General features: G+C 45.4%; 1 protein-coding gene across 4 annotated transcripts in view; it reads right to left on the minus strand.

Annotated features, from left to right (window-relative positions):
- Positions 1-14,652, minus strand: part of armh3 (armadillo like helical domain containing 3) — a 197,374-nt gene that overhangs the window by 159,764 nt on the left and 22,958 nt on the right. For all 4 annotated transcript variants that reach the window (XR_010977082.1, XR_010977080.1, XM_068053169.1 and 1 more), the window contains exons 2-7: positions 10,877-10,988; positions 9,471-9,527; positions 6,266-6,412; positions 5,110-5,217; positions 3,703-3,795; positions 3,329-3,403 (exon numbers count right to left, since the gene is read on the minus strand). Coding sequence is in view for 2 of the 4 variants with exons in the window: in XM_068053169.1 (XP_067909270.1) it covers positions 3,329-3,403; positions 3,703-3,795; positions 5,110-5,217; positions 6,266-6,412; positions 9,471-9,527; positions 10,877-10,978 (582 nt within the window). In the remaining 2 variants the exon portion in view is untranslated. The remainder of the gene's footprint in view (positions 1-3,328; positions 3,404-3,702; positions 3,796-5,109; positions 5,218-6,265; positions 6,413-9,470; positions 9,528-10,876; positions 10,989-14,652) is intronic.

The following is a 14,652-nucleotide window of genomic DNA, read 5'->3' on the forward strand; positions in this document are numbered from 1 at the left end:
ACCTGGTGGATGCACCAGCAGACAGACATATCTTTCAGAATATTCAAGAGAGCTGTCACGCTGAGCCATGAACTTGAGCCATGAACAGCAGCTTGTTCAATGCTGGGTGCTTATTTAAAGAGAGACAGACCCAGCAGCCCTAATCAGATTCTGCCCTAAATCTACACAGACCTACATAGAACTTACTGCACAGAAACAGGCCATTCAACCCAACTAGTCTATGTTAGTATTCCAGTTTCACATGAATGTTCTCCCACCCTATCATCATATCCTTCTATTCCTTTCTCCCTCAAGTGTTTATCAACCTCCCCCTTAAATGCATCTGTGCTATTTGCCTCAATTACAAGAGTGGGATAGCAAGGAGCAGGACCTTGAACCACCCTCCCACCTCCATCCTTGGCCGTAGAGAGAGTGTGAACACCTAGAGGAGTGCAATTTCATGCCTTCTTGCAGAGTTTCTGAAGCTCCAAAGGCTCAGCGGAGCCCAGCGATTCACACACGTTTTAAGAACACCTCTTTCTACAAACCATCACCAGCATGGCAAGGGTTCTGCAAAATAAAAATGCATGTAGAGTGCATGGGCACATCGATAGAGAGAAACATATCGGGGCAGAAAACATAGGAAGGAACAGGAAGAGGCCATTCAACCTCTCGAACTTGTTCTACCATTCAGTTGATCATGACTCATCTGCACCTTAACTTTGTACATGTCGATACGGTTAGCTAACAAAACTCAGCTTTCAGATTTTCCTCAACAGCTTTTTGAGGGAGAACGTTCCAGATTTCCACTGCCCTTTGAGTGAAGGAGTGCTTCCAGATTGTTTTTCAACCAGCACAGACACGATGGGCCAAGTGGCTTAAACTTTCTATCATTCTATTCTATGATCACCCCTGAATGGCCTGGCTCTAATTTTAAGGTTTTACCCCTTTGTCCTGGACTTCCCCACCAGAGGAATACGTGTCTCTCCATCTAACCTATCAAATACGTTAATCATATTAAACGCCTCAATTAGATTGCCCAATCTTCTATACTTAAGGGAATTACAAGCCTAGACTCTGCAATCTGTCCTCATAATTTAATCCTCTGATCAACAATGTGTAAGGGCCTTCCCAATGGCTCCATTAGTTGGTAAAGTCAGTGAGTAACTGAACCACAAACACCAGAAGGTCCCAGGTCTGAACCCCTGTCTGTACTGAACTTGATATTTGAGTGCTGCAATTGATCTTAGTATGCCTGGGCTATAGGGAGGGGACGCAGGAAATCGGTCAGAGTTCCTGAATGTGTGTGTGTGTGTGCACACGGGCGCACGTCTGCGTACCAATCAGGTAACAGGTTTTTTCAGTCACCCTGCGCAGGCTACTGCTGCTGTCCTTACATTGCCGCTTTGCACAGAATCTGCACCAACGTTGGGAAATGTGACGGCCAGAGACCTCAAAATCTGTAACAACACCCAAGTCTTGAGCAGTTGATCGTGTGCACTATCATGTTGCTCACTGGTGCCATGCTGTGAGTTTCACTTGATAGTGCAAATGGGATTAGTCCTGTTCTACCACAACAACTAATTATATAGCACCTTTAATGTCGTAAAATGTCCCAAGGTGCTTCACAGGAATGTTACCAAACAAAGTTTGATACTGAACCGTATAAGGAGATATTAGGACAAGTGACCAAAACCTTGATCAAAGAGGTAGAATTTCAGGAGCATCTTAAAGGAGAGACAGGTAGAGAGATTTAGGGAGGGAATTCCGGAGTGAAGGACTTAGGCAACTGCTGCCAATAGTGGAGTGATGGGTATGCTCTCAAAACAACTTCATTTCTCTTTGCAGGCGCGAGCATTTCTTTTATAAATTAACAAAACTACATGCCTGCAGTACAGCAGTGTTCCTGCTGGTGCCGCTGCTGAGCTAACAGGCATCACTGCCCTCCACATCGCCACTGCAAGGAATGTCGTGGTACTGCAGTCCCATGACAGCCAACAGCGCCTAAATGGTCACACAACAGCACTGCATTGTGATTGGAGTTCAGAATTTACAGTACAGAAACAGACCATTCGGCCCAACTGGTCCATGCTGGCGTTTATGCTCCACACGAGCCTCCTCCCATCCTCCTTCATCTCACCTTATCAGCATAACGTGCAAATTTTTTTTTCCCTGATGTACTTATGCAGATTCCCTTAAAGGCAGCCAGGCAGTGGCAGTGAAAAGCTAAAAGTTCAAACTTACTGGCACTAGATCAACGGCACATTCCCCCTCCTCAACAAAGGTCATTACAGAGCTAAACCACAGACTCACGAGATTTATTTAAAATCATGGAGTGGTCTAAAGCGATCACCGATAGTCCCCACAGAGAAGCTTGCACCAGTATCGAGATGGTGCTGGCCTCAAAATCTTATTTTATCTTTGGCAAGTTCTGGTAAAACGCAGCAATGCTTTGGGCATCCCTTAATCATAGTTATGTTCTATAATCTTGCATAAAAACGTCAGAGACTTTAACATTGCTCATTATGGTTCAGTTCATCGATGTACATTAGATGAATTGGACGCAGATTAAATAGACTGTGCGATAAATACACAAGTGTGAGGAACGCTCAGAGAATGCAAAGTGTCTCATTACTTGCCAATTCGTTTGAGCTACTCATGTTGCAAGGTTATGGGGCAAAAGCTGGGGTGTGGGACCAATTAGACAGCCCTTTCAAAGACCTGGCTCAGGCATGAGGGGCCAAATGGCGGCCTTCTGTGCTGTGAGATCCCGAGAGTGCCTGTGATAATTAGAGCGCACAAGCGTTGAACGCAGTGCGGCAAAGCTGTGGCGTTATTCAAATGACGCACACAGCAGTCTCACCACCAGGCCCATGTACCCCTAAAAAGGTACTCAGAATGTAAAAACAAAGGGGCGACAAGAACAGCCCACTCTCCCTGTTCGGTGTCACACTGAGACACACAGATCATGAAAGTCTGAGGTTTGATCAAATTGCAGAAGGACCAATGGGAGCAAACATCAGAGGAAAGACAGATTTACATTTCTACGGTGCCTTTCACAACCCCAGGACATCCCCAAAGCGCTTTACAGACAAAGTACCTTGTGAGGTACAGTCACTGTTGTAACACAGGCAGCCAATTTGTGCACAAGATCATCCCACAAACAGCATTGTGAAAACGATCAGATAATCTGCATTGACTAATGTTGGCTGAGGGATAGATATTGTCCAGACCAAACACATCTCAAGGAAGGCAACACTCACTGAATGGGCCAATCGAATGGTTAGAAGACAACTCAAAATCAATGTTTTGTAAAGATTAATGAAATTGATTAACTGAGGGCACTCACCTGAAGAATGGCTTCAAAAATACTGTTAATCATCACATATTCCAGGATAGTGTTCTGGCTGATGTTATCTGTAACCTGCCAATGAAAAACCAAACTGCTGATGTACGAGAGCCTGGAAAACTATTTTGGTAAATAATCAGTTTTAGTTTTGATCACTTCATTTCCTTCTCTCCTGCTATTACCCAACCCATGTGTCAATGTAATGTGTTTTCCAGCGGGGGTCACTAGTGAGCAATCCCACTGATGATGCCCTCCCTATGCTAAGGGTGCCAGCACAGGGAGAGAGGGGGCACAAGGAGGGAGAGAGACACCTGGGGCAGACAGGGTGGGACCAGCGCGGGAACGCGCTCCACCTCGATAGAAGGTTTTCTCACCGTGACTAAACAGAGTAGCAGCTTCAGGCAGAGACTCTTCAAACTCTCGGAGCCGTCACCACACAGCAAAGTGTCCAAACTCTCCATCAGGTTCTAGGAATCAAAGAGAGAAGTGTTATCACACAGAACCTATCATCACTCTTCACTAAACTACTGAACAATCCACATACACACAGTCATGCCCAATATGGGGATGCACTCACTCCCTTATGCACAGAACATAAAGCAAGAACAGACTTACATTCCTATAAATGAGTGACGGCTGAAACCAGCATGCTCTAGATTCCCCAACGGTAATCCATTTGAAGTGGACGGGTTGCCTTTGATGTTACTATTGGTAAATGTAAGCTATTTGGTTCAAGTTCACCCAATGCTTAGGGAGCCACAAGTGTCTCTGCTGTCATGGTCTTCAGTCGCCTCCCACAAACTCTGTTCCCTGGTCACCGATTCCATTCCTGTCCCCGGCCACCGTCGCAAGCTGAACCAGACCACTCACAACCTCGATGTCCCATTTGATCCAGCGATGAGCTTCCAGCCCCATATCCTCGGAATCACCAACACCGCCAACCTCCGTAATATCCCCCGTCTCCACTCCTGTCTCAGCTCATCTTCTACTGAAATCCTCATCAATGCCTTTGTTACTTGTAGGCTTGACTATTCCAATGCTCTCCTGGCTGGCCACCCACCTTCCACACCCCATAAGCTTGAACTCATCCAAAAGTCTGTTGCCCACATCCTCACGACTAGTCCCGTTTGTCCATCACTGCTGTGCTCGCTGACGTACATTGGCTTTGTTAAGTAACACCTCTCTTTTTTAAAATTCTAGTTGTCCATGGCCTCAACCCCTCCCTATCTCTGTAACCTCCTCCAGCGCCACAACCCTCAGAAGTCTCTGCGCTGCTCTAATTCTGGCCTCTTGCACATACCTAATTTCCTACACTCCATCATTAGTAGCCATGTCTTCAGTTGCCTGGGCCCAAAGCTCTGGAATTCCCTCCCTAACTCTCTCCGCCTCTCTCTCTCCTCCATTAAGATGCTCCCCGAAACCCACTTATTTAACCAGGCATTTGTGCATCTGTCCTTAATATTTCCCTCTGGCTCAGTGTCAAATTTTGTCTGGTTTGCACTCCCGTGAAGCGCCTTGGGATGGTAAAGGCACTATATAAATGCAGGTTGCTGTTGTTAACTGGTTAAAAGAGACAGCTTACCAGCTTTCTGCCGCTTGTCGAGCCAGGAGCAAAACAGAGCTGAGGGAGCCAAGGGCACTGGTCTACAGGGCTGTCGACAGCAGGAAGAAGCCCATCAGTCCTATCGCTGAGCCATTCTAGCTCGTTCAGTGCCCTGGAGTACTGCCAAGTCTGTAACAGAATTGGTTATCATTCTTTGCTCCCCTCCCCCAGCACTCACCTTCATCCGGAGTTCGGCTTTGTCAAACCCCATCAACATGTTGATAATGTCGAAGCCCGAGGTCGGTTTGTTTTTCTGATGAACACCACGTATCAGGGCACACAACGTCTGGGGGATAAAAACAGGAACAGAAAATGTAACCCAAGGAGCAATAACAATTCCAACCCCCAAACTGGAGGGCCACACAGAGAGAAAAATAAAAGGAGCAGGGAACACAGGAGATAGAGAGATTGAACAGATCAGGGAGCAGAGTTGAGTCCAGAGGGCTGAAGGCAGGGCAGCTGATGGTGGAGAGAAGGGAAATGGGAAACGCAAGAGACCAGAGACAGAGCAATGGAGAGTTTGTAGTGATTGTAGGGCTGGAGGACGTTACAGAGCTAGCAAGGGAGTTAAACAAAGAGAATTTCAAATTGGAGGCACAAGGAGATTGGGAGCCAATGTCAGTCAGCAAGGACAGGAGCAATGGGAAAACAGGACTTGGCGTGACATAGAATACCAACAGCAGAGTTTTGGATGAACTGAAGTTTGCAGAGGAAGGAGGGTAAAAGGTTGGCCAGGACAAGAGGTTATAAAGCATGAGGGTTTCAATAGTGACAACGCCAGAGATGGGAGATGTTACAGAGATGGAAGTAGGTAGCTTTTTCCTTTTTTATTAAACATTCATGCTCTGGATGTGAGCAATATTCCTGTAATTATTTTTGTAGTGTGTGGGTGAATGATTTAGGTGGACGGGTCCTTTCAATTTTTTGCGCAGCCGCGCATGTGCAGTAACTTAAAGGGGCTGACTTGTGCACGGCTTGCTTACAAGGACCACTGGATGTATCTTTGAGAAGGTGGTGGTGAGCAGTCCATGTAGTGTCAGTACACCCACAGTGCTGTTAGGGAGGGAGTTCCAGGATTTTGACCCAGCGACAGTAACGGAACGGCGATATCGTTCTAAGTCAGGATGGTGTGTGGCTTGGACGGGAACTTGCAGGTGGTGGTGTTCCCATGCATCTGCTGCCCTTGTCCTTCTAGGTGGTAGAGATCACAGGTTTGGAAAAGCATTGGAATAGTCGAGTGCAAGAGGGGGAAGAGGTGAGACAAAGCATGGGCAAAGTAACTATGTACCCCACTCATCTAAAATGTAAATCTGTTCCACTATTCCACACCTTACCTGTAATGCATTCACCACTTTGATCTGATGCTCCTCATTTAAGGACACTATGCAGTGCTGGAACAGACTGTTAATATTATCCTTCAGCTTCATCAGCTCATCCCCATCCACAGATTCCAGCTTCGCCTCCAAGTACTCCAGGTTCACCTAAAGGGCATAGGACAAAGGTCAACAACCAGCCATTTCTTCCTGAGGGTGTCTACTGCGGTGGGACATGGGGCTCCTCAAGCTATTTCACTGAGGGAAGAATGGACAGTATACAGGAGGAAGGAGGGAAGAGAGTTTCGGAAGGAAGATGGTGGCAAGGCAGTGGGAGTGGGGGGGGGGGGGTGGGAAAGTGAGTGAAAGAGCAAACACATAAGGGTGGAGTGGAGCTAGTGGGGATAGTTCTTGCTAAAGAGGGAGTGCAGCGAAGGTTTACCAGACTGATTCCTGGGATGGTGGGACTGACATATGACGAGAGATTGAGTCGGTTAGGATTATATTCACTGGAGTTCAGAAGAGTGAGGGGGGATCTCATAAAAACCGATAAAATTCTAACAGGACTTGACAGGGTAGATGCAGGAAGGATGTTCCTGATGGTGGGGGAGTCCAGAACCAGGGGTCATAGTCTAAGGATACAGGGTAAACCTTTCAGGACTGAGATGAGGAGAAATTTCTTCACCCAGAGAGTGGTGAGCCTGTGGAATTCGCTACCACAGAAAGCAGTTGAGGCCAAAACATTGCATGTTTTCAAAAAGGAGTTAGATATAGCTCTTGGGTCTAAAGGGATTAAAGGATATGGGCGAAAGCAGGAACAGGCTACTGAGTTGGATGATCAGCCATGATCATAACGAATGGCGGAGCAGGCTCGAAGGGCCGAATGGCCTACTCCTGCTCCTATTTTCTATGTTTCTATGGAATAAGCACCAGCTCTGCAGTAGGGAATGTGTGAAGATATTTGGATAGAGGATCAGGTGTCATGGAGATATCTAGGATGGAGAGAGAGAGAAAATGGTTGAGAAGTCCATTTAGTGAAGAGCCAACAGAGCTTGGCGAGAATGGAGGTGATGGACCTCTGAGAGCGAGAAGGTGGACTGTGAGATCCTAAACCAGTTGCAATCTGGGGTGGTGGAGGTAGAGAACCAGGAGAATGCACGCCAATGCACTAAGCCACCAAGTGAGGACAGTTGTAGAGTTTCAGACCCACTCAACTCAGCTTCCGATCTGAGACACAAGAACAGCCTTGTCGGATGCTCCTTCTCCAGCAGGGAGATACCAGGAAATCAGAGTCAATTGACCCCATCCCTAACTCTGGAGATGGGATCCATTGTAATAATCCTACTAGAGCACTGGCTGAGGTTAGTTAATATAACAGAGAGTGGGGAGTGAACCAGCTCAATACTGTGTCAAAGGTGCCTTCATCCACTGGCAACTGGAGGAAACTTTTTTTGTCACTGAGTTTAATGGATGAAAGTTTGATCATAAGATCTCAAAACGTGTCGGGTTAATAGTCACATGGACTAATGCGAGTTAATTAAGGAAAGCCAGCATGGATTTCTCAAGAGAAAATCATGTTCACCTAACTTGCTGGAGTTTTTTGAGGAGGTAACAGAGAGGGTTGATGAGGGCAATGCTGTTGATGTGGTGTACATGGACTTTCAAAAGGCATTTGTTACAGTACCACACAACAGACTTGTGAGCAAACTTGTAGCTCATGGAATAAAAGGGATGGGAGCAACATGGATACGAAATTGGCTGAGTGACAGGAAACAAAGAGTAGTGGTCAACGGATGTTTTCCGGGCAGGAGGAAGGTTTGTAGTGGAGTTCCCCAGGGGTCAGTGTTGGGACCCTTGCTTTTCCTGATATATATTAATGACCTAGACCTTGGTGTACAGGGCACAATTTCAAAGCCTGCAGATGATACGAAACTTGGAAGCATTGTGAACTGTGAGGAGGGTAGTGTAGAACTTCAAATGGACATAGAGAAGTTGGTGGAATGGGCAGACAGGTGGCAGACTAAGTTCAATGCAGAGAAATATGAAGTTATTCATTTTGGTAGGAAGAACATGGACAGATAATATAAAGAAAAAGAGTACAATTCTAAAGGGGGTGTAGGAGCAGAGGGACAGGTTGAGAGAGCAGTTAATAAAGCATCCAGTATCCTGGGCTTTATTAATAGGGACATAGAGTACAAAAGGAAGGAAGTTATGTTGAACAGATTTAAGGTGATTGGTAGAAGGATTAGAGGGGACATGAGGAAAATCTTTTTCACCCAGAGGGAGGTGGGTGTCTGGAATTCACTGCCCGGATCGGTGGTGGAGGCAGAAACCCTCAATTCTTTTAAAAGGTACATGGACATGTATCTGAAGTGCTGTAAGGCTAAGGACCAGGTGCTGGAAGGTGGGATTAGAATGGTGGGCTAGTTTCTTTTCTATTCTTCTCGGCCAGCATGGATACGACAGGCTGAATGGCCTCCTTCTGTGTTGTAATTTTTCTATGGTTCTAACTTGTATAAGACACTAGTTCGGCTTCAGCTGGAGTATTGTGTCCAGTTCTGGGCGCAGCACTTGAGGAAAGACATAAGGGCATTGGAGAGCGTACAGAAAAGTTTCACAGGAATGGCTCCAGGAATGAGGAATTTCAGTTATGCAGATAGATTGGATGACCTCAACTTTATGGAGGGTAGAATGTGGGAGACCAGCCAGGAGGGCACTGGAATAGTCAAGTCTAGAGGTAACAAACACATGCGTGAGGGTTTCAGCAGCTGATGAGTTGAGACGGGGCAGAGTCAGGCGATGTTATGGAGGTGGAAATAGCCAGTCTTAGTGATGGTGTGGATAAGTGGTTGGAAGCTCTCTTCTGGGTCAAGTATGATACCAAGGTGCAAACCACACCCTCATTTAATCAACTTCAACACCTCATGAGCAATTACCCCATCATAAGACTTTATTCCACCAACTTAATCCCCCTCCAAATGCCATATACAATCCAATTAAACACTCTACCCACCTATTTAATCTCCCAAATGAGGGTACTATATTAATACCATTTGATCCCCAAAGCTAAACTCCAGAATATTCAATCATTATAACATCTGCCCGCTCCACAGAGAATATCCTCCCAATCCAGCAGCCACTGTTCCCTGACACACACAAAACACCTACAAATTAGTCAGTGCAACCTAACACTGCAAGAAAAGTGGCATCAAATATACCAACTAACCTTCATCAGGAAGAGTTCCTCCCAGAATCGAGGACAGTTCTTGGCCGGGTCTTCATTCTGTGACAGAAATAGCATCACTACATTACTCGAGACTCTTCATAAAGTCTTTTTTGCCAATTTCTCATCTTCTGCTATAAGACACAGTTCACCTGTGGATCTCTGCTCCGCCCCCACCATTAATTGTCAAAACTTCCTCTAGCCTCTCCTCCTCTTGCATCTCCGTGTTCTCCTCGCTTTCTCTCCGACCCCCAGTCCAACTTCCTCAATCTCCCTTCCTCCATTCCCTTTCTTGTTGACCCCTGTCCTCCTTCAGCTTCTCCCTTTTTCCAATCTCTCTCTCACTCTCCCTGTCCACCTCCCCCGTTCTCACCACCATGCTCCCCTTTCCCTTCTCAGCAGCGGAATCGCCACTGGCGGGAAGGTGCAATTATGGTGTACCTAGTTGACATTACATATAGTTTCCTACATTACAACAGCGACTACACCAATTATCCAGTCATTATCAGATTGCTGTTTGTGGGATCTTGTTTTGCACAGATTGTCACATATTCCTACATTACAACTGCCACAACACTTCAGAAGTACTTAATTGGCTGTAAAGCACTTCAGGACATCCTGAATGGCACTGTAGAAATGCAAGGTTATTTTTACATAGGCCGTTTCCATTATCAATGTGGATAAAGGATATTATAAAAATATAACAACAATGTACATATTACAGCTACACATCCTGGTCCAAAAATCTCCAGCCTCTAACCCTGCTACATCTTAAGAATACACTTGATCTGAATTTTACTTGTGAAATGGCACAGGAGACTGGCTAGTAATATATTAAATATCTGTGTGCAGTTCCTAGAAAGCTTCTACATTACACATTCCTATATCCATATCAATAATGGAAAATGTCTGTGCGAACTGGTCACATTATAATTATATCCTGCACCTCACTGGAGACACCATTTCCCTTATAAATGTGGGCATCAGAATTTATAATGGAGATAGGTGACAGGAAGTCTGCACAGGGGAAATACTTTAATAAAGCTATAGATATGTAAAACCTCACAACAGAAAACTAATGTTTCAAATACAATGGCAAATTTGCAGGGCTACGGGGAAAGGGTTGGGGAGCGGGACTAGCTGATTTGCTCTTGCAGAGAGCTGGCACAGACACCAAGGGCTGAATGGCCTCCTTCTGTGCTGTAACCATTCTATGCTATGATTCTAATTGCATTCGATATGAATATTTCCAATGACAGCACCGCATTCAAATCCATTAAACAGAACAAATAGTTTCTTTCACATCACAAAGGGATGCTGCTATCAATTAAACCCAAGAAACCAACCCACCTCTTTTCATAGAAATACACAGCCTGAATTTCAATCAATTCACATTTTACAACACGCACCTTAAAGATTTCGTCGTACATTAAAACCACCTTCTCTTTCAGGGGTTTCTTGGTGGACGATGCTTTACGGAGAAGGCCTCCCCTTTTCTCTACCTGTGCCATTGCCTGGATTCTGAAACAAGAATGTTGATCATTAGAAAGTGTGCAGCACATGGTGTAGTCACTCAGATTATTCTAGCTCATCCTTACCAATTCACAGGCAGAGACTCACTTAAAGCCAACATGCATTCATGTTGTGAGACGTACTTGAGCATTATTACTTGACCAACTCGAATTGTATTCACTATAACAAGACAGATCTGCAACCAAGGATACTTCAACAGTGTCACACAGCGCAAAAGGTTCCTTCCCAAGTTGGTTACACAATCTGTAATTATACATCTGGGTGTTTTCCCACAGATTAAATGGAAACGGGATGAAGATTTTACACTTTATTGAAATCCCAGTGATGATAATGCGGCATGTGCAATATAGGACCTGTACCCCATGTATATATAAATACTAATATACACCTAGACCTGCCTAAAACCAAGGTTGCACATTGTCCATGTTCAATTCAGATTAATCAAAGGATCAAGCCAACAGTTTCTGACTCCCTACAGTTCCTTTCCACTCTCCGTGTAAACAATTGTCTCATCAATCTTGTGTGTTGTCCACAATGCTGTCACCAGATTTCCAGTGAAGTGTAATGATGGTTGTGGCATTTTGACACTTAAGATGTGCTCTTGGTAACATGTCAGGCAATGTTACAAAACACTTTCTTTCTGAAAGTCTTTGTTGTATCACTAACCAGTGACCACAGCAATTATTTCTCTGAATGGATCACGTGTGACCTCTGCTCAAGTCAATTCAAAATTAAGGTTTAGTCCGGGGCTACTGGTTAATAATTTGTTCCAATTCAAACATCATGTTCCTTGATTTGCTACTGGTCACATTGTGACAAGCCCTGATTTCCTGTAAAAACTGGTTCTACTTTCCATTTTGAAATTCTTTGCACTAGATGTTGTAAGCACAATGCAGACACAAATGCAGGCAAATTTCAACTTGGGTGGGGTCACAAAACATGCCATATCACATCGACTGCCTGTTATACACCTGACCTACGGAATCAAATATTGAGGTGCAGTTGATGTGATACCATTGCTTTGTGTCCCCATCTCAATCAAACCTCACACCCAAATGTAAAAGGGCGGCACAGTGGCGCAGTGGTTAGCACCGCAGCCTCACAGCTCCAGCGACCCGGGTTCGATTCTGGGTACTGCCTGTGTGGAGTTTGCAAGTTCTCCCTGTGTCTGCGTGGGTTTTCTCCGGGTGCTCCGGTTTCCTCCCACAAGCCAAAAGACTTGCAGGTTGATAGGTAAATTGGCCATTATAAAATTGTCACCAGTATAGGTAGGTGGTAGGGAAATATAGGGACAGGTGGGAATGTTTGGTAGGAATATGGGATTAGTGTAGGATTAGTATAAATGGGTGGTTGATGTTCGGCACAGACTCGGTGGGCCGAAGGGCCTGTTTCAGTGCTGTATCTCTAATCTAATCATATTTTCCTGCCGGGATGAAGCAAAGGCGATGGGCTACCAGATATCAACATACATTTACAGGGCTACATGTTCTGTTTCTCTGCATGTAATGTCAAGTCCAAAATAAGTCACTAACAAACCCAATAGGAATTCCTATTACCCAGAAAGTGCTGAGGTCAACAGTATAAATACATTTAAGCAGAAGCTAGATAAACACGAGGGAGAAAGGAACAGAAGGATATGTTCATAGGGTGAGATGAAGTAGAGTGGGAGGAGGCTCGTCTAGAGCATAAACACTGGATAGACCTGTTGGGCCTGATGGCCTGTGTCTGTCTGTAAATTCTATACCTTGTAGACAGCTCAGGTGCTCAGGAAACCCATCACCAATTGCCTCCTGCCATACGTCATTGGTTACATTTATCGCGGAACAGCTGCATCAAGACTTTGCAGGACAGGAGATTGTGGTACGAAGGAGGTTAAAAGCCAGAGCTGTAATCCTGAAAATTACATCCTGTATTTCCATGTATAGCATTCCTCAGACAAAGGAGACTCTGCAATGATCAACTCAGAGCCGCTTTTGCAAGAGAGAGCAAGCCTAATTTTACACTAGGTTAACAGGATGAGGAAGGCCATTCAGCCCACAGCTGACTGTCTTTTGAAAGACTTCATCATCTTTGCCTCCACTCCCCTACAAGGAGACAGCTCGAGGTGCCTGAGAAAGCGTGTCCCAACATCAAGCCTGGATTTCAAACCACATTCCTCGACCTGCAACTACAGTTCATCATAGAATAGTACAGGACAGTAGGAGGCCAGTGGGCCCATCGAGTCTGCGCTGGCTCTTTCAAATAGCAATCCGGTTAGTCCCACTCCCCCATAACCCTGCATTTTTTTCTATTTTAAGTACTTATCCAATTCCCTTTTGAAGGTTACTATTGAATCTGTATCCATCGCCCTATCAGGCAGCGCATTCCTCACCACTCTGAGCGACAGAGCAAGTGAGCATTGGGGATAAAAGTAAAAAAACACAAGTATCAAGTGGGGTAAGTATAACTGTAAGTGAATTAATAATAGTATTAGCACAGAGCTGATGTAGTGGCATTAATTAAAATTCTTAGTTTAAACAAATAGAGACTTTTTTAGATCACGGATGGGCAGCCGAGACCTGTTGCTTGCAATTCCTGCATCATGTGGGAACTTACATGTCTCAGGGGAAGCACACATGTAGCAAGTGTCCCAGCTGCTTAAGACTGAGCTCAGGATTTCTGAACTTGAGGAGCAGATGGAGTCACTGCAGAGCATCAGGGAGGATGAGAGTTTCCTGGATCATGTGTTCCAGGAGGTGGCTACCCCACAGGCAGTGAGAGTTCAGGATAGTAGATGGCTGGCGATCCTGAAAAGTAGGAAGAGGCAGGAAGTACAGGAGCCATCGGGGTGCATGCCACTCTCAAATCGGTACTCACCATTGGAGAATGCTGGGAGTGATGACACCTTGAAGGAGTGCACTCCTGACCATGGCACCAACAGACAAGGGACTGCACAGGAGGTAACAGCAAAGAGTAGAAATACAGTCGTTATAGGAGATTCCATAGTTAGGGGAACAGACAGGCATTTCATGTCATCATGAGTCCCACATGTGTTGCCTCCCTGGTGCCAGGATAAAGGACATCACGGAAAGGGTGCAGAATATTTTGCAGAGGGAAGGGAGTCAGCCAGAAGTTGTGGTACACTTTGGTACCAACGACATAGGAGCTAGGAAGGAAGTTAAAAATTAGGGCCTCGAAGGTAGTAATCTCTAGATGACTCCCAGTGCCACGTGCTAGCGAGAGTAAATAGGAAGATAGGGAGGATCAATGTGTGGCTTGAGGCACGGTCCAGGAGGGAGAGCTTCAGATTCTTGGGCAATGGGACCAGCAGGAGGCACCTATTCAGAAGGGTTAGGTTGCACCTCAACAGGACTGGAGCCAATGTCTTCATGGGGAGGTACACTCGTGTGGTTGGGGAAGGTTTACACTAATAGGCAGGAAGATGAGCACCAGCATATAGAAGTAGAAAAGCGAAATAAGATGCATAGTGAGCGTGTAGGATAGTACGATAGAAGGAAGTCATAGACTCTACGGCAGAGGAGGCCATTCAGCCCGTCAAGCCTATGCTGGCTCTTGTAGAGCAATACAATCAGTCCCATTGCCCCGCTCTATCCCCGTAGCCCTGCAAGTTTATTTCCCTCAAGTGCCCATCTAATTTCCTTTTGAAATAATT

Source organism: Heterodontus francisci, chromosome 20 (assembly GCF_036365525.1).
Source record: "Heterodontus francisci isolate sHetFra1 chromosome 20, sHetFra1.hap1, whole genome shotgun sequence".
Taxonomy (NCBI): domain Eukaryota; kingdom Metazoa; phylum Chordata; class Chondrichthyes; order Heterodontiformes; family Heterodontidae; genus Heterodontus; species Heterodontus francisci.